At 37.4% G+C, this 20116-nt stretch overlaps 1 protein-coding gene across 4 annotated transcripts in view; it reads right to left on the bottom strand.

The window, feature by feature from the left end:
• Nucleotides 1-638: 638 nt before the first annotated feature.
• Nucleotides 639-20116, bottom strand: part of Tasor2 (transcription activation suppressor family member 2) — a 65811-nt gene continuing 46333 nt past the window's right edge. For 3 of the 4 annotated variants that reach the window (XM_021723053.3, XM_021723056.3, XM_021723055.3), the window contains 6 exons: nt 11855-15694; nt 6313-6438; nt 5386-5539; nt 4425-4530; nt 2709-2890; nt 639-2308 (listed from right to left, as the gene is read on the bottom strand). In XM_021723053.3, coding sequence (XP_021578728.2) covers nt 2190-2308; nt 2709-2890; nt 4425-4530; nt 5386-5539; nt 6313-6438; nt 11855-15694 — 4527 coding nt within the window. In that variant the 3' untranslated portion in view covers nt 639-2189. The remainder of the gene's footprint in view (nt 2309-2708; nt 2891-4424; nt 4531-5385; nt 5540-6312; nt 6439-11854; nt 15695-20116) is intronic. The other variant, XM_078023162.1, reaches the window with a different exon arrangement.

Raw genomic sequence — 20116 nt, 5'->3', positions numbered from 1 at the left:
AGGCAAGCGCTCTACCATTGAGCCACAACCCCAGCCCATCAGCATTTTAATAAGTGAAATCTGCCAGGTGGAGTAGGAACTGTAGTCCATGTCATCCCTGCCCCCCAAAACAACTCAAGTTGCCCAGGCTAGACTTGAACTTCCTGCCTCAGTCCCCTCAAGTTGCTGGGATCACAGGCAATGTGTTACCATGTCTGGCAGATTAGTACTTTTTATGTACTCTAAATGATAGAGCTGGCTCTCTCCTTCATAATGATAAACCTCAATGTATATGCTGCTATTTAAGTGAAAGAGATGGAAGTGGATGATCTGGTAAAGCAAGTTAGGGTGTTACTCAGATGTCCGTGTGATGACTTAGCTCAGAGTCTTTTAACTTCCCGCTGAGCCAGATCACTTTTTATTGCAGCTGCCAACAGCACCTGCCCTACATCAGCCACTGAAAGTGCCTCCTCCAGATATTTTCAGATGCTTCTAATAGAGAACCATTGTTGATCCCTTCATATTCTAAAATTGTGTTCCACTGGCCCAGCATATTAGAAAAGTGAGGTATCTTCCTTTTCATCTATCACTAATCCAGCTGGTGCCTTTCCTGCATGAAATTCACAGAGATGATGAAAGTGCATGCTCTGGGGGAACTCAAGTATTACAAGTTATACAAAAGGTAGCATGGAAACAGAAGAATGACTTCATGGGTATTCTGGAAGCTTTTTGAGCAAGGGGAGAGAAATGTATGAGGTGTAATCTGTAAGGTAGTATGCCAGGCAGATAGCATATTAATGTACTGTACCCAATATAGTTACGGTCCCTTACAGACATGATTTAATCACTAAGTGAAGAAGAATACTAATGCTAAAGAATAAAATTGGTGCATGTGTTAAGAAGGAATGGTACAAAGCAGTAGAATGAGTTGCACAGCCCTATATATAAGGCCAGCTGAAATTTCCTTTCTGTAGTTTGCTGCTCAAGCATACTTGACTTGGTGAAGGAAAGAAGACCACAAGATGCACAGAGAGGCAGGCTGATTATTCCTGTTTAAATAGCCTAAAAATTGTCAAGATCTCCCATACAAGTTTTAATTTTTGGTATAAAAGCACTGCAGAAACAGTAGAATAATTTTTAGTTGTCTTTATTAGAAAATGAAACAAATTAGTTATAAAAACCTTTGCTCCAAATAGATACTATGTATCTTACAAATGTTGCTTGGCTTTGTGTTTTAAAGATTACTATAGAAATTATTTCTAATATCATAAATAAATGATTATTCTTCCTCAGAGGTTGATTTTATAGTGCAGTATTTACAAAAACCGAATAAGTGAAAAAACAACAGTTTATACATCTGTACCATTTAGGACAAAATGTGTTAACTTTGTGTAGTGTTGCTTGTATAACAGCAAATAAAACCATTTAAGATTACAGGTTTTTTTTTTTTTTTTAAACAAGGGTAGTAAAACCTTTAGAACACCACAACGTACATTTCATGTGCCTCTCTGACATTAACATGCAAAAACAAAGCTATTTGTTAAAATAGACTTATTTTTGCTCCAACTATGTAAACGTGAATTTGTTTACATTTTAAGCTCAATAGCTTTGAAGGCATTATGTTGAAAATGAAAGTAATTTAAAACAATATTCAACACTGCAACCCAAGGCTAATAGCAACTCTTGTGCCACTGTGAAGTCAAGATGTTTAAGCAAAATATACGAAAAAGAAGGAAAACATTCTAAGGTGTAGAACATCGATTTTTTTTCAATTATGACAGACTGTGCATGTGTGTTTCAGAGTTAAAAAAAACTGGAAAATACTAATTTGTTGTTGGCATCCTCCATGTCTAGGCAGGTGCAGGTGAATCACCTATATGAACACAAAATTGATGATAGAAAAGTGACCAAACATTTTATAAATCGGTTGTTATATCTAATTGGGCAAATTATGCATCTTAAAGTTACACTGTCTTGTCTTTTGACAACCCAGGTTAACACAAGTGACAATGGACATCATTTGAGTAATTCAAAGTACATTGGTTAGTGATAATTAGGGAAACAAAAGCAATTCCACTCCTAAATACTTTAAATTTATCACATGATATATACTGTAAAGAGCAGTTTTTGAACAACTGTGCCTCATAAACAGTGAGTGTCTGCTGCCAACAACTCCAACTTACATGGGAAGAGTTACACAGAAAGTATTCTTACCAATAGCTACTCCTAAATGGAGCTGCTACTTTTTGTATATTTTCAATAAAGTTATTTACATCTGTAACAAGGATTCCACTATTTTCAAAGACTTCTTTTGAGACAGTAGGCTTATCTGTGAAGAAAAAAATTAGTGAAAAACATCAAATAGGAGAACTTTAAAAAGTCAGAAATCTCATGTTCTTAATAACATCTTATGTACAAGGTGGGAAATAAAAGGAAAAATGTCTGGTTCAATGTTAGAAAAAGATAAGTTGCATCCATGGGAGTGGAAGAAGGGAAGGAACACTGACAACAGTGACAACTCCTGCAGCTTTTAAATAAATTTGAACCATAACCCCCCTTCTGGCCTTATGTGCATTGTCAGAACATGTCGAACTAAAGATTGTTCCTGGCTGTCTGATGTGGAAGTTTTATCTACCTTTATCTTAGTTATACACTACTGGGAAGGAAATTTCTAGAGCCAACCTATTTCAGCATTAAGTAATGGAAATTAAAAAAGCATGTGAACTTACCTGTTAGGAAGACAGCAAATCTGGCCTCAACATGCTGAATTTGCAGGTTTATCAAACATTTCAAAATTTCTGCTTTTGTTGGAGATCGAGAGTCACAGTGGTGATAGTGAAGCAATTCGATGATATTTGCACTCTGATATGATTTCAAAATTAAATTCTTTTTATGTGCAATTGAATCCATTCTGGAAAATACATAGGAATGTTTCATTGTATGTAGTGCTAAGGATCGAACCTGGGCCGCACACATGCCAGGCTAGCGCGCTACCACTTGAGCCACAACCCCAGCCCACATAGGAATGTTAATCACTAAATTAAGATTCAGTTATTTTCAACTGTTTCACTCCTAGGACTTTTTCTTATCCTTTGTTTTAACCAGTGTTATAACTCAAACTCATGAGAGATCCAGCTCTTTGCTTCTCAAATGTTCTTTTTTATGACACAACTTGGCCTCCTAGAAGTCACTGTCACTATTGTAATGACTTTGTAAATACAAGATTATAAATTTGGGCCTCATTCCATGCCAGAGAGACATTGTACATTTATCTACTACCACTTTAAATTGTGTGGCCTAGAGCAAGTCTTTCATTAATTTGTAGTGGGCCTTTCTGCCTGCATTAAATATTTGTTTGCCAACAGATCTCTTAAAATGTCTATTTTTTTTAAATACACGACAACAGTGAAATGCCTTACAATCCTTATTACACATATAGAGCACAATTTTTCGTATCTCTGTATATCTAAAATGTCTATTCTATAACCATTAACTTTGTTAAAACTATGTAGTTTTCTTACATATCTCAAAATCCTATTACTACCTGTTTTCTTCCTCTTTTAGAGGAAAATGCATCCTTACGTTTTAATAACTTACAGGTAGGATATGGCTCTTAAGAGCTTTAATGCACTTCTCCAGTTTAATGATTGAAGTTTAAAATTTCCCTTAAAACTGTTGATCAACAAGATCCTCTGAACCTGGTTCCATTCTCTCTGGATTGCTCAGACCTCAGAACTCCATCTGCTTTGCTAGCTAGCTCCTCTGTCAAGGGAAAACCTTTCCTGAAATTTGTTATTTCTCCCTCCTTTAAAGATTCCATACCTCATACAATTTGTTATGCTTATTCCTACTTTGTTGGAAAAAGCAGTATGGTAAAAGAGGTAAATAAACTCATTTCAAACCTGATGACTTCTTAACCTTGGAATAGTTTTTCTGTTTTTCTACTTTCTAGGTGAAGTTTCAAAGAGACAATGGATGTAAAGCGCCTACCAGTACTTGACATCTTCAACAGTTAACAATATTTGTCCAATCAACACTTTTCTACTCTGCCTCCCAGCTCACTCTTCTTCCTGTCTCAGAAGAACTGGGAGGCATACCTTGGATAGGTAGGAACACCCATAGGCCTCAGAACTCTTTAGCCATGGAATCAAAATTTTCTATGAGTAAATATCTAACCCACAAATAATTATTTTTATAATTTATGGTAGTCGAGCCAGAATCAAACTATAGAGTTTTTATGACTTCTATTAACCTAGAGAAGTGCATGGCTTGATACTGTTTACAGTTTCCATTATTGGATGTCCTGCTACAAAAACAATACATCAGATAGACATCAAACCTAAAAACCATGATCAAAGTGGCAACTCATCAGGCTGCAATGTTTGGAGGGACAATAGAGCACACACAGCACAAGGGCATTTCTATGCCCACCCAGAAGTACTCACCTTATGTCTTCCTTTAGCTTTTTATTTTCTCTGTAGTGAAGTAACCATTTCCATCTTCCATTTCCATTTAGTTTTTCCAGAATTTTGACAATATCCTTCAGTTGAACTGAAAGTGTGGCGAGAGATCATAAGTAAAAAAATTAGATCCGTGGTTGGGTGTATAACCACCATTACCACTGAAGTGGTTGGGCAGCATCAACTCTCACAAAGGCACAACCTATTGCCCCTTTACCACCTACATATACTACAACATGAAAGAACTGTGTAGAGACAAGGGCATGGTGGTCTGCAAGTAAAAGCTTAACTGGACAAGCCATACAATAGAAAAGGAGGAGTCCTGTGCTGTAGGAACAAGGCAGGTCGAGTTTCATAAACACAAAAATCTACCAATAGTTTTAACCCCAGTTTCCATGCAGAATTCATGCTTCAGCAGATAATTAATCTCATCCAGAAGTAGTATCCACATTGAATTCTAATGAGAAGATGAGTCAGGTTTGGATTACACGTAAAAGTGTGTGCCATGAGAGACGTAAACTGTGGGAAAGTTCAAGGAGATGATTACAAAATATGACTTAACAGTATTTTTTAGCTTTCTGTGAAAATGGAAAACAGGGCTGATTCTAAGCAAAATTATTAAAGAGCAGACTTGATTTGGCAAGTGAAGGGGTTAAATACAAAAACCTTATTAAATTTGTATAAATGGGAGTTTGGCCATATCAAGAAGGATCTCAGAAGCAGGTTTGGTGAAAAAGATAATTAGGTAAAAACAGGTTAAGAGCACTACCATGAGAATTACTATATAAAAAGTGCTTAGTATAGTATTTGACAGGAACTAAAAACCCTCAAAAGGTGGCAACTGAAATTCTTTAGTTGATAATTTCTGCTATGATAGTATTTGGGTCACTAGGTGAGAAAAAATGGACTTGACTAGATTTCAAAGGAAGGAAAATAAAAGACCAACCTAATGTTAAATGTTCTAATATTTTGTCATCTGATATCATGAAGCCTCCTGTGCGAAACAGCTCTTGGTAGGTGTCGTTAACAACATCTTCAGGGCTGTCTATTCCAGCAAAGATGACACTGGGGAAATGCTTCAGTTTCAGCAGAAAAGGAATCTGTTAGACAGAAAAGGGCCCTGTGAAGAGAGGCACACTAGGCACATTTTCCTATCCAAGGGTTTCAAGGTCCAGGAACAGGTGAAAACACATTTGGACTACTGACTGGTAACCCGGTTGTGCATAAGCTTGTCATCAGCAGCTAACTCTTAAAGTTAGTTAAATAAAGAGGTCTCAAGGGTTGGGGGAAATAATTGTTCTTGAGGGAAGGTACATCTGAGGCTTTGAGAACCTGTGAAGTAATCAGCAGATCACATAAATTCAGTCTTGTCTCCAGCTCACAGATAGGTGTCAGTATTGCCAGGCTAATGTCACTGCCTACTGACAAGCAGGATTATGCACCTAGCTATGTCCATAAACTGGATCTTCTGGGAATAAGCAATCACATTTTGTCAACTAGAAGGTAAATATCATAGCAGAGTTCAGAAAATATTTCCAAGTCCTTCAAAAGCAAGATTTTTAGACATCATGTGATATATAGATTTATCTCAAGTGAGAAAATTTAGCAATCTTTCACCTCTTCATAATTTTCCCTTAGATAATGCAGACGGTTTCTTAACACTATGAAACTTCCTCTGCCCTACAAATAACTTTGGTGAAATGAGTTTTCCACAGTGCACGCATCACCTTATTCTTATTATCTTTCCACTTAAAGGCCCAATGGTTGTGATGTGTTCTTTCCCTACAGAGAAAGGCAGGCATGAGTCTGATATTACAGGAACAACTTCAGTTCCTGGGGATACATTTCTTTGAAAGAAAGATTCCAAACCTACCTGATGCAAATGTGATGATAAATCTTCGTTTCTGATGATGATTATTAGCTTATCATTCTCTCTGTGAAAAGCCTGACAGAAATGCTGAGGTTCAATTTCTGTATGGCCTCCTTTCCTCAGAATGTTCTGAAAGATTTATAAATAGCCATTAAAAAAGGATACTTATGGGCTGGCGATGTGGCTCAAGTGGTAGTGCACTCGCCTGGCATGCACGAGGTACTGGGTTCAATCCTCAGCACCACATGAAAAGAAAAATAAAGATATTGTGTCCACCTAAAACTAAAAAAATAAATACATAAAAAGGATACTTGCACAGAACTATCTTATAGCTTATAAAAATAAGCCATCAATATCTAAAACGAACAAATAAAGCCATAAAAAGCACATCCTTTTGCTAAATTATATCTTAACAAAGGAACAGAAAGAGCAATTGGTCTTGTTAAGCTTTTATATATAGAGAAGAAATGACTCTTATTTATCACCACAACTGGATTTAGAAGTTTATTTCAAAAGTAATTTGTAATCTTTTATTGTCCATGAAGTATCAAAAATGGATGTTTTTAAATCTATATAAGTTTCTTCAAGGGAATACGATATCTTGGGATACCAGATTTTTAAGTGCCACCTCTAGCCAAAACATGTTAAACTTGAAAAACAAAAACCTGTGCATTCCTTTATCACTAACTAGAACTGATTCAGAGTCAGTGGTCCTTTGGATCTACATCTTTGAATATGATGCGTGATACAGTTTAAACTGCAAGTGCTTGTGAGGCACAGCTGTGACATGGCTTACTGTTATCACATAGAATAGCTAGACTGGGAAGGTAAAATGTGTGTTATCAAGGAACCTCAACCCTGTCTTCCCTCCTGACTTGATCAATTTCTGTCGAAATCAATTTCTGTTGAAGGGTTTTGGATTTTCACTGTACATCCTTGTTATATCGAAAACACTCATGACAATCATTGATACTTCCTCTTTAAAAATAGAGTATAACTTGAACAGAGCACGGTGGTGGCACACCTGTAATCCCAGCGGCTTGGGAGGCTGAGACAGGAGGATCCTGAGTTCAAAGCCAGCCTCAGTAAAAGCCAGGTGCTAAGCAACTCAGTGAGTGTTTCTAAATAAAACACAAAATGGGGCTGAGGATGTGGCTCAGTGATCGAGTACCCCCGAGTTCAATCAAAAAAATTGGACCTTTTGGCCTTGGATCCCAAAACAACCGAAATCACACTCAAAATGAATATGCTTTTTTTAAAAAAACCTACTGAAATAAGTATAAATTTTGTCCTTTATTTACTAATAAACAATTAGAAGGAATACATTTTCATTACTGAAATAATTCATGTGGCATTCTGGGCTCTTCTGTCATGTACTCTAATTTCAATAATAATAAAGGTCCTTGCAGATCCTCCTTTTACATATAAACAGAAATTAATGCTTCAGAATTGTCCACAACAGAATTATTCAGGATACATTCTGAGCTGTAATAACATCTTCTTCTTGATAGTACATTATTCAAGTTTATTTTAGCATGTATCCATTTGAAGATTTTTACTTTGCAAGAAATTTATTACTTTCTGTTATTAACAATGGCCACATGATAAAATATCATGAAACAATGTATGTATTATAGAAGGCATGTCATCTAGAAGTACTCCTCCTACAAATAAAATGTATTAGTAAGATCTGCCTTTGGCATGAAAATCAGTATCATCTGCCCTGAAAAGGAAGTGAAAACTAAGATGATTGCTTTGTTGCTTTTGAGAAGATAAATATTTTGCCCACTGTGAAAAAACAGATACATGACACGGTCATGATGCCAACTCAGCTGATTCCCCATTCAGTACATGTCTGTCTGGGTATTTCCAGATTGCTTTGAAGAACAAACACCTCAGAAAGACTGAGGTCATTCAGTATTTTTTCTTTTCAATTACACTGCCTGCCCAAAATGGGAAGGAACTTGGAACATACAAGTGGGTGGGGGATACAACAATATCAAATCCAGCAGCCATTTATTAAGAACCTTTGAGAACAGAAGGATCTTTGGCAGGGGAAGGAAGAAACAAAACAGTTATGCTAAAAAAAACAGATTCCACAAATTTGGAAAAAATTTAAATAATTTGACATTTAAATGACAAAATTTAAATATAGGTGCCAATTTACAGAAAAATAAATGTGACTCACACAACAATGTGTTCAAGTTAGCCCTGTTACCTCGATTTTTCCCAATCTCTTCTCCATCTGCTGAAGAAATCTCTCTAAAAGGTAATGTGCTGCTTATTTATCTTTTAAAAATATTTTTTCAGTGGCTCCTCAGTGGCCACAGGATAGTCTAAATGTGTTAAAGTGACTGAATGAGGCCTTTCCTCACATGGCCCCTTCTCAATTATCCAAACACATTCCATCACAGTAAACTTTAGATACCAACTGTGCTAATCAGCCCCTCTTCTCTGGCTCCCCAGTGCCCCACATACTTCTCCACTAAAGCACTGAGACCTTTGAATCTGCCCTCACTGGCCAGACTGCCAGCTACTGAGCTTTGTATTTTCTCCTCCAGGGCCTCATGTAACTATTTACCAACTTGGCACCTAACTGAGACTAGCAGAGCAAATCAAAAACGTTTATGCAGCTCAAAAAGAGGCCACTGTGCTTATCTGAACATCCTCAGATGTCGAAAAGGGGTGGAGGGCGGGGAGTGAGTGAGTTAAGAGTTCCTTAGTGGGGGCTGGAGTTGTGGCTCAGCGGTAGAGCACTCACCTAGCACATCGGGGCACTGAGTTCAATCCTCAGCACCACATAAAAATAAATAAATAAAATAAAACTATTGTGTCCAACTATAAAAACTAAAAAAAATATTTTTTAAAAAAGAGTTCCTTAGTGATTCAATACACATCGATTTACCATGTGGCAGATACTCTATAGTTAAAATCACAGGAAGTGATGGCATGGTTAAATCAGAGACAGATCTAGCCGAGCATTTAGAACCAATGCATTTAATGTCTACCTCTTACATGGTGCAGTGGTCTGCTTAGCTGAATGCTCTGCATCATTTCCTTAGAAAAGACCTCCCCAACCAGGCCCCTCATCCTGAAAACATGGGCAAAGCACCAGCATCACTGTGTTTGCCATAGCCTTTTATCAATTTGCATGGTTCTTTTATCTTTTTTTTTTTTTTTTTTTTTGTCCTGTTACATTGTAAGGATCTTGACAAAAAGACAATACTTCTCACTCTCACCAACAAATGCTGGGACTGTACATACTGAATAAGACTGCTGTCATCTGAAAGCAACTTTCTGTTACAAGGGTTGGGGGGTGGGGGAGTAGCTGGTAAGTTTAGGGCCCAGCTCTGGCAAGTGCCCCAAGCAAGGGTCTGATCACAAAGGGGACAGTGGGAATGACAGTATGTCAAGAAGTCAAGACAAGGGGAACACCAGATATGAAAGACTAGCACAAACTTGGTGGTACAGGATTGGAACAAAAGCAAGAACTCATTTTTGCTTTTTATGCAGAGATGCAAATATATATATCGGTGTGTACATATATAAAATTTCCTGGCTCTCTGTGCTAAGAGGTCCTAGAAGAAGTGACACTCAATGGCACTGAGTTTACCCAGTGCCCAGACCTTAGTTCTAAATACAGTACTTTACTAAAAAAAACTCGTGGCTCCTTGGAGAAACTGCTGACTTCAATGCTGGGGCAGAGTAAACATAAGACAAACCTGGAACATGGAGCTGCACTACAAAGTAAGAAAGTGCACAAAGAATTACTGAAGACTTGTCAAGAGGACACAGAAACCAGCTTATGGGAACTCCCATTGGTAGGCCTGAGTACTAAAATAATGAAGGAGGGGCTGGGATTGTGGCTCAGTGGTAGAGTGCTCACCTAGCATGTTCAAGGCCCTGGATTTGATCCTCAGCACCACTTAAAAAGAGCAAATAAATAAAATAAAGGTATTGTGTCCAACTACAACTAAAAAATAAATATCTAAAAATAAATTAATAAAATAATGAAGGAACAGATAGTAATCCTTTTAGTATAAAATGGTCCAATATTCCACACTGATATATGAAAGCAAATGAATGAACAAAAAAATGGGAAAGAAGGGAAAGGTCTACTATGCAGAATGCCAATTAATAAATGAAGAAGGAATGACAGAATGAGAATACCATCAGGTGGTAAGCAACCATCAGAGTAATAACTGATTCAGGCAAAAATCATCAATGGATGTTAAATGGGGTGGGTGAAGGTATGATGAGAAAGTGAATTATTTATAAAGTGTCAATACTTATTAATTATTACAACCTGCTAATTAACTGTACAACAGAGAAATGTGACAGATCATTTTAACCATGTAGAAAAGCTAATACATTAGTAAAGGCACAAACTGCTTTCTAATACAATGCACTGAGAAGATCACAACATTGGATTTGGATTTTCTTACCTTAAATGCTTAAATCATGTGGACATAACAAGTAAATGCAAATCAGAGGAAATTCTATCAAATAACTAGCTTTAAAGTCTTTAAAGCCAAGGCCATAAAAGATAAAAGAACAAGACAGGAACTGTTTCAGATTAAAGACACAAGCATGCACCTGTGATCCTACAATGGGTTTGTGGAACAGATGGCTAACTTCCCAAGTTTTAGGGTCATACTGTGACTATATAGAAGAATACTCTGTACCCCAATATATAAATTAAATATCAAGGGTAATGGAACACTGTATGCCATTTTCAAATGGTTCAGAAATATTAATATTGCAGTATTTAGGTGAAGAGTACTATTTCTATAATCTTCATGTAAACTTTTGAATTATTTTAAAAATAAATGGTGTCAATATGTCAGACTGAAGTTCTGAAAGAATAAAATAAAAAACCTAATGGTAATCAAGACAGATTCTGGCTTCTTCCAAATCAGAATTTTACCAACATTATATTACTTAAATTAAAGGACTATGCAGTCACAGGTATCCTTATGATCAAATTTGAAAAGGTATCCTGTGGAGCTGGGGATGTAGCTCAGTGGTAGAACTCTTGCCTCACAGGCCCTCAGCACCACATGGATGGATGGATGGATGATGGATGGATGGAAGGAAGGAAGGAAGGAAGGAAGGAAGGAAGGAAATTATATCCATCTACAACTAAGAAAATGTTAAAAAAAAAAAAAGACATCCTAAACCAAAAGAAGTTCCTGTCAATGATTCATACTACTAAGAGAAACACAGGTAATAATTTCTGAAAAACCCATATTTTATCATTGGAAATGTTTGTATATACATTTGAACATGGGATCGTGTACACTGCTAACGTGAAAATTAGTCTTTGCACCAATTTTTTAATAACATATAAATCATCAAATATTCTTGTAGAAAAACATTTAGTTTTCAGATAAAGACTAAGCTATGAACCCCCCCCCAAAAAAACACCCCATACCATGATTTCTCTTTGAAGCCAAAACATTATTTTGAACACTAGTTCTAAAATAAACTAAAATTAGAAGGCAATCAATAACACAATGCGTTAAGAATAAGCTGACAACTTTACCTTTGTTCTTAAAAAGAATGATTTTTCTTCCGTTTCAACAAGGTAGAACAGGAAGGGACTCTTACAAGCTTCTTTCATAACGCTTTTTAGTTTGACATGCAAGCTGGCACACAAGTCTGTAATCATGTCTTCATAGGAAGCTGACTGTCTTGGAAGAGATGGATACATGTCTTGAGACATGGCTTCTCCAGAAGCCACATTTAACTCTTTATCTTGTAAAACAACTTGGTTGCTATTCATCATCACCTTATTGAATTCAGCATATTCATTGAGAATAAGTGAAATATCATTCCGAGATTCTTTCAAAGTGCTATTATATTTCAGTTTGTTGAGGTGAAATGAAACACTCTGATTCTTTTGAGAATTTGTAAGATTTCTGTTGTGATTACATCTCTCCTTCCAAAAGGAGTAAGTGCTGTCCATATGATTGGGTGTATGGCCTCTTCTGTGCTGACTTGGCTGTCTGGCATCTGGATGCATAATTGTTACCAGAATGGGGCTTCTGCTCTTGGATGCAGGATGCAGAACTGGGGCCTTGGATATTTTTGTCAAAGGTAAAGTTCCAACCATGATTTGGGTAGGTGATTCCTTTGGAAAGATGTTGGGGGAAGAGGCAGGTTTCTTAGAATCCTCCTTCTTCTTTACTATTTGTTTAATTTTATGTGCAAAACGCAGATATTCCAGATCTAATGTGTTTTGGGTGAGGTCATCTGCCACTTGCCAAGTACTTGTCCAGGAGCTGAGCAGGCTGCAGTTTGCAGCAAAACTTGGTTGCCTCTTCAGGCTATGCAAAGTTCTAGATGTATCTTTGAATTCTTTTGTTATAGTAAAGTTATCATAGGTCCGGGGGATACCATGGAGATCTCTAATTTGGACATAGCATGGCACACACTTATCTTCTTGCTTTAATCCAATGGACCTGTTTCTTGAAGGAATGCTAGTCTCTAGCTCTGGAACTCTATTATAACCCCAAGCTTCATTATCACTATTGTTTGAGTTCATGAAAGATTCATAACTATTTTTTACAACATCCTCTTTTTTGCTGGTGTGACTACTTCTCAAAGTGCATGAATCTTCCATGTCTAATTTGGGATTTCTACAGTCATCAAGAAAGTCTCGATCAGAGTCTCCAGAAAGTGGTTCATAATGCATATCTGAATTCACCCTCATCTTTGTCTCTCCACCCCGAGTTTCAAAATCAGCCTCAGCCCTGTATTCCTCACTAGGGATCTTATTGTCAATATGCTCTTTAGAGATTCCACAAACAAGAGAGTCAGATGAAGCAGAAGTCTCTTTACTGATACTTTCACTGTTGTCTGCTGCATTCTGGTTTGAACCAGAATACATAGGAAAAAATCCACCATTCAACAGATCCTTTCTCTCACATGTTGCCATATCCTGCGACATGTGGATTTTTTGTTCAACTTTCGTTGAAGATGTAGAGTTAGACTGAAGGCTGACAGTACCTAGATCTATACTTGATTCTTCAGGTGACTCAGCTTTAGTCTCACTATTCTTAAGTAAACTGGCCATTCTGACTACTGATATTTCCTGTGTTTGAAACCCTGGCTCCACATTTCCTGATTGTGTACAATGGGTGAATGTAGTGCTATCTGAGGAAGAACCAAGCTTTGGGCTCTCTGGGGGCATGTATGTCTGTATAACACCAGCTCTATCAATGGAGGCAGAGTCCATGGACTTCACTCCACTATCTGTTTTCAAATCACTGTCAAAAAGATTTTTTGTAATGCTTTTAGGGTTGGTCTTTTGTTTTAATGACACATTTACTATTCCACTTACAACAGTTGTAGAAACCAATCTGTCAGCTGAAGACTTATTTTCAACAATCTTTTTAGGACTAAATGGAGGTTCACTGGACTCTAAGACAAGATGTTTTAAGTCCAAATTTCTATTCTCTATGCTAATTGACTGCAGTGGATTTCCTGATTTTACCAGTTTTTCGACAGAAGGCTTGAAGTTACCTCTGTATCTGGCAGCTGAGGCAGACTTGGCTAATGCTGCATCACAGCACTGCACCTTTTCTGAGAAAGAGAAACCCTCATTATGCTCATTTGGGACAGTTCCCTCAGTTACTTTACCAGGAAGAATTGGTCTACCTTTTCTTCCTGGATTATTGGTTAACATTAGAGGCATTTCAGCAGAAAGCTGAGTTTGTTGTACTTGAGTTAAGTCACTCTGTCCCACTGGATGGTTAGGACTAACAAAAGAATTTTCTTTTTCTGTTACAGCTAAATCTCCTGAACCAATCTGGGACAATTTGTTACTTTTCTCACACTGTATACCATGAACTTCTAAACTACATGGAGACACAGCCTGAGAAGGTCGTGTTTCTTTGGTTGGTACTGGGGGATCGGGACTAGAAGGTGGTGACACTTCTTCAATTAGAGAATCAAAGGGGAAATCAGAAGTAACGTTAATTTCTTCTGCAATCTCAAGGGTACAATTTTCTTTAGAAAGTATTAAAGTAACCGGCTGTAAACTATTACTTTTTCTTTCCTTATTTTCTAGTGGTTCTTCTGGTACCACAGGACACACTGACATATAATTAGCTGAACTAATTCCTCTGTTTTCCACAAGGGTTACCTCTTCTGGCTCAACTATTTCTTCAGCTGTATCCTGAAGTTCTAAATTTGATACTGGGGCCTTCTGAAGTTGCTCTATTTCACCAGCTACCATTTCTTCCTTGGGACTTGTAGGTGATGATATTGTTAGAGTTAGGTCAATATCAGAATCTTCCTCTGACAATTCCAGTCTGGTCTCTTCCCTACCCATAGATGGGCTAATTTGTTGGGCAAATACCGAAGTAAACGACTCCACATTTGTATTTTCATGATTTAGATTACTCTTGTCATTCTTCCTTATTTCTAAAGAGCCATCTGACATAGTAATTCTTGGTGGAATACAGTTAAGAGAATACCCTTTTCCCAAGGTGGCTGAGGCTGATGATGAGACTACTTCAACCTGGGATGGCTCTATAATCTCTTCTGAAGATATGCTAAAGACACCTCGAGTCTGCAAACTGCAATCTTGAGAGCCTTTCATTTCTTCACTGGGTAATGTATAACTAGAACTTTTGACTAAGGCTAATGCTTCCATTATTGATGTTTTATTGGATGGTGGTGATGAGACTGGAAGAGGCTTCTCTTTCTGTAATGAACACAGTTCTTGAGCAAGTGTCTCTCTATTAACTGAGGAGGCACAAAGGTGGTTAGTGGCTTTCTGTCCTGACACTGCAAGAGATGGAACATCCCCAAGATCCTGTGTTTGTACTTTTTCCAATGCAGATATGGGATGTCTAGGACTTGCAGGAGGAGACACTTGTTTCATCAGCTCTGTATCAAAGGCTGTGGGTTTATCAGGTCTATTTACTTCTGAATACATTGGTACACAGGCATTTTTTTCAAAAGTGGGAGTAACTGGTTCCAGATTAATCATCACATACCCCATATTATCATCTGCCCTTTCCAAGGAGGACTGACATTCACTGTTTATGGGGCTGCTATGCTGGGTAAGGTCCTGTAAAGTACCTGTTTTTGTCTGCATTGATGCATGACCTACATCAACTTTGTTTTCAAGGGTGTCGTATACAGACTTTTGACATACTATCGAGTGACTATTGGCCCCATTATAAGTGGTAGTGAATGTGGCTTGTGTAACTGTATCATTATAAGAAGCCACTCTAATATTATCATCTAACTGAAAGGTTTTTTCTTCATCAGAAATAGAAGGTCCATTAGTTTGCATACTTTCAATACCAGAAAGCATAAGATTAGAAGTCTCTAGATCTGATGATTCTTGTTTGGCTTTCTCTCCAATTACCTGAAATGACAAAAATTAAAGTAAATACATAAATAAATATCAAACAGATTTTTAAAAAATATTTATTCTTTAGTTGTAGTTGGACACAATACTTTTATTTTATTTATTTTTATGTGGTGCTGAGGATTGAACCCAGGGCCTCACACATGCTAGGTGAATACTCTATGGCTGAGCCACAACCTTAGCCCTCAAACAGATTTTGTAAAAACACAATTACATATGTTTAGAATAGAAAAGTCAACTGGAGAGGATGCGGGGAAAAGGGCACTCTTGTTCATTGCTGGTGGGACTGCAAATTGGTGCAGCCAATTTGGAAAGCAGTATGGAGAGTTCTTGGAAAGCTGGGAATGGAACCACCATTTGACCCAGCTATTCCCCTTCTCGGTCTATTCCCCAAAGACCTAATAAGAGCATGCTACAGGGACACTGCTACATCGATGTTCATAGCAGCACAATTCACGATAGCAAGATTGTGGAACCAACCTAGATGCCCTTCAATAGATGAATGGATAAAAAAAATGTGGCATTTATACACAATGGAGTATTACTCTGCATTAAAAAATGACAAAATCATAGAATTTGGAGGGAAATGGATGGCATTAGAGCAGATTATGCTAAGTGAAGCTAGTCAATCGTTAAAAAACAAATACCAAATGACCCCTTTGATATAAGGGGAGTAAACAAGGACAGGGTAGGGACGAAGAGCTTGAGAAGAAGATTTACATTAAACAGGGATGAGAGGTGGGAGGGAAAGGGAGTGAGAAGGGAAATTGCATGGAAATGGAAGGCGATCCTCAGGGTTATACAAAATGATATATAAGAGGAAAGGAGGGGTAAGACAAGATAATACAAATGGAAGAAATGATTTACAGTAGAAGGGGTAGAGAGAGAAAAGGGGAGGGGAGGGGAGGGGAGGGGAGGGGGGATAGTAGAGAATAGGACTGACAGCAGAATACATCAGACACTAGAAAGGCAATATGTCAATCAATGGAAGGGTAACTGATGTGATACAGCAATCTGTATACGGGGTAAAGTTGGGAGTTCATAACCCGCTTGAATCAAACTGTGAAATATGATGTATTAAGAACTGTGTAATGTTTTGAACGACCAACAATAAAGAAAAAAAAAAAAAAGGAAAAGTCAAGGACCAAATTTTCTTGAGACAAGAAATATATAAGATTATATATAATCTTATATATTGAGTTTTCTAATATATAAGATTACCACAGGGTAGTGATCAAGAAAATCCATCTCTTTTTAGATCTTAAGCTTAAAATACCATCAAATGTGGTTTTTTTTTTTCTTTTTCACTGAGCTCCAGCCCCCAGAGCAGAATTTTTTTCTTTAAAAGTATATATAGCTGGGTATAGTGGCACACACCTGTAATCCCAGCAGCTCAGGAGGCTGAGACAGCAGGATCGCGAGTTCAAAGCAAGCCTCAGCAATGGCGAGGCACTATGCAACTGTCGCTAAATGAAATATAAAATAGGGCTGGGGATGTGGCTCAGTGGTTGAGTGTTCCTGAGTTCAATCCCTGGTACCCCCCATACAGAGATGAGAACTCCAAAACTTTAATTGTTTAGCCTTTTAATTAATTTAATTTTGGGCACTAGGGATTGAACCGAGATACACTTAACCACTGAGCACATCCCCAGCCCCTATTCATCTTTTATTTAGAGACAGTTTCGCTAAGTTGTTTTAGGGTCTCATTAAGTTGCTGAGGCTGGCTTTGAACTTGTAATCCTCCTGCCTCAGCCTCACGAGCCACTGGGATTACAGGCATGCATCACAACACCCAGCTTCATTATTTTTTTAAAATAACCCTTTTGGGGCTGGGGTTGTGGCTCAGTGGTAGAGCGCTTGCCTTGCACGTGCGGGGCCCTGGGTTCGATCCTCAGCACCACATAAAAATAAACAAACGAAACAGAGGTATTGTGTCCAACTACAACTAAAATAAATAAATAAAATAAATAAAACAAAACTACCCATTTGGAGGAAAAGTAGCTAGATGCTGTTTGCCAAACAGCATGACTCAACTCAGAAATATAGCACTAAAGAAAAAGCACTCAACTTTGCTCTTAATGAGATTAAAAAATAACTTTTTAAAAATTTTTCATGTATTGATCACTGAACCCAGGGCTTTTGAGCATACTAGGAAAGTGCTCTACCACTGAGCTACATTCCCAACCTAATTTTTTTCCCCCCTAAATAGGTGTCTTTAAAATTTTGAGATAGGACCTTGCTCTTTTGGGGGGCCTTGCCTTAAAATTGTGATCCTCCTGCATCAGCCTCTCCAATTGTTGGGATTATAGGAGTAATCCACTGTACCTAGCAAAAGGTAACTTTGAAATCTAAGAATAACTTTTCTTACCAGTTTTAAATTAGACTGTAAATACAACTTCATTTGGAACTTTCACGAGACAGAATAAATTAATTATTATCCTCCATACTCCAAATAACTGATTCTGGTAAAATAAAGGTCCTTCACCCCTGAGATATCTTCTTTGTTTAAACCTGAGGATAATCTCACTTTAATACCTCTTATTCCACAGAGCAACAGGGAATTTATCAATGTTGTTTACACTTATAAACTAAAGGGAATGATTTAAACCATAGAAAGAACAACTTAGGTAAAATATTAGCAGAACTATGTCAGGACACTTCTGATTACTCCATAAAGACGTTGTTTTGTTCTGTTGAAAGCCTCCAGCATGGTCTTACCTAGTATATGGTAGAAGGGACCGATTTACGTAATTTACCATAACCCTGCAACGTTTGGACCATTATGCTCACAGACTGCCTACCATGTCTTGGCACATATGTGTTTGGAGTCAGGAACCGTGTTTCAAAACACACACACACACACACACACACATGAATATATGACTATAAGTATATAATGTCTAAATACAATAAAGTATGATGATTTAAAGTGTTCTTTAGATGATTAAAAGCAATATACTACTGGTTTCTAGTGCCTTCTGTGCTACAATACACTTCACATCCCAGTGTGCCCACTTATGAGGATGGAGTGGCATAATACAAGTGTGCTTTACTGGTGCAGCCACAATATCCAACAAGATGACCCCCAAAAAAAAGAAGAAGAAAAAAAAAAACTTCTGCAAGGAGAGCCTGAGCATCCTTAATCTAGAATGTTGTGAAATCTAAAACTTTGAATACTGTTATAACACTCAAAACATTTTGAATTTTTGGACTATTTCAGATTTGGGGTTTTCAGATTAGAAATGTTCAACCAGTAAAGTCTGCACATATTCCAAAGTCTGAAATTCTGTCAAATCTGAAATACTATGGCCCAAACATTTTGGATAAAGGATATGCACAACCAGTACATATTAGAGATTGGTTTTTAATATTTCTTTATTCTTCTTTATATTCTATTTCATGTTTGCCAAAAATCATTCCAAAGATTACCACTGTCAGTGGTAATTACACATTGCCATAGTAAAAAGCACAGAATAGACAAACAGAGACAAACCCACATGAATACAGTTATGTCATACCAGACAAAGGTGCCAAAAACATTCACTGGAGAAAAGATAGCCTATTCAACAATGGTGCCGGCAAAACTAGAAATCCATGTGTAGCAAAATGAAATTAAACCTCTGTCTCTCACTCTGCGCAAAAATCAATTCAAAATGGATTAAAGACTTAGGCACTAGAACAGAAACCCTGAGCCTAATAGAAGAAAAAACAGGCCCAAATCTTCACCATGTCAGCCTAGGATCTGACTTCCTTAACAAGACTCCTAAAGCGTGAGAAGTAAAACCAAGAATCAATAAATGGGATGGATTCAAATTAAAAAGCTTCTTCTCAGCAAAGGAAACAATAAAGTGAAGAGAGGGCCTACAGATTTGGGAGAAAATCTTTACCACATGCACCTCCGAAAAGCATTAATCTCTAGGATATTAAAAAAACTCAAAAAACTTAACACCAAAAAAACAAATAACCCAATCAATAAATGGGCTAAGGAAGTGAACAGACACTTCACAGAAGAAATACAATTGATCAACAAATACATGAAAAAGTGTTCAACGTCTCTAGCAATTAGAGAAATGCAAATCAAAACTACTCTAAGATTTCATCTCACTCCTGTCAGAATGGCAATCATCAAGAATACAGGCAACAATAAATGTTGGCAAGGATGTGGGGAAAAAGGTACACTTATATGTTGCTGATGGGACTGCAAATTGGTACAACCACTATGGTAAGCAGTATGGAGATTCCTCAGAAAACTGGGAATGGAAGGAATCACTACTTGATCTAGCTATCCCAATCCTGATTTATACCCAAAGGTCTTAAAATCAGCATACTATAGTGACACAACCACATCAATGTTTATAGCAGCTCAATTCACAATAGCTAGACTATGGAGCCAACCTAAGTGTCTCTCAATAGAGGATA

Source organism: Ictidomys tridecemlineatus, chromosome 10 (genome assembly GCF_052094955.1).
Source record: "Ictidomys tridecemlineatus isolate mIctTri1 chromosome 10, mIctTri1.hap1, whole genome shotgun sequence".
Taxonomy (NCBI): Eukaryota; Metazoa; Chordata; class Mammalia; order Rodentia; family Sciuridae; genus Ictidomys; species Ictidomys tridecemlineatus.
The sequence above is the reverse complement of the archived record's forward strand: the minus strand, read 5'-3'. Positions and strand labels throughout refer to the sequence as shown.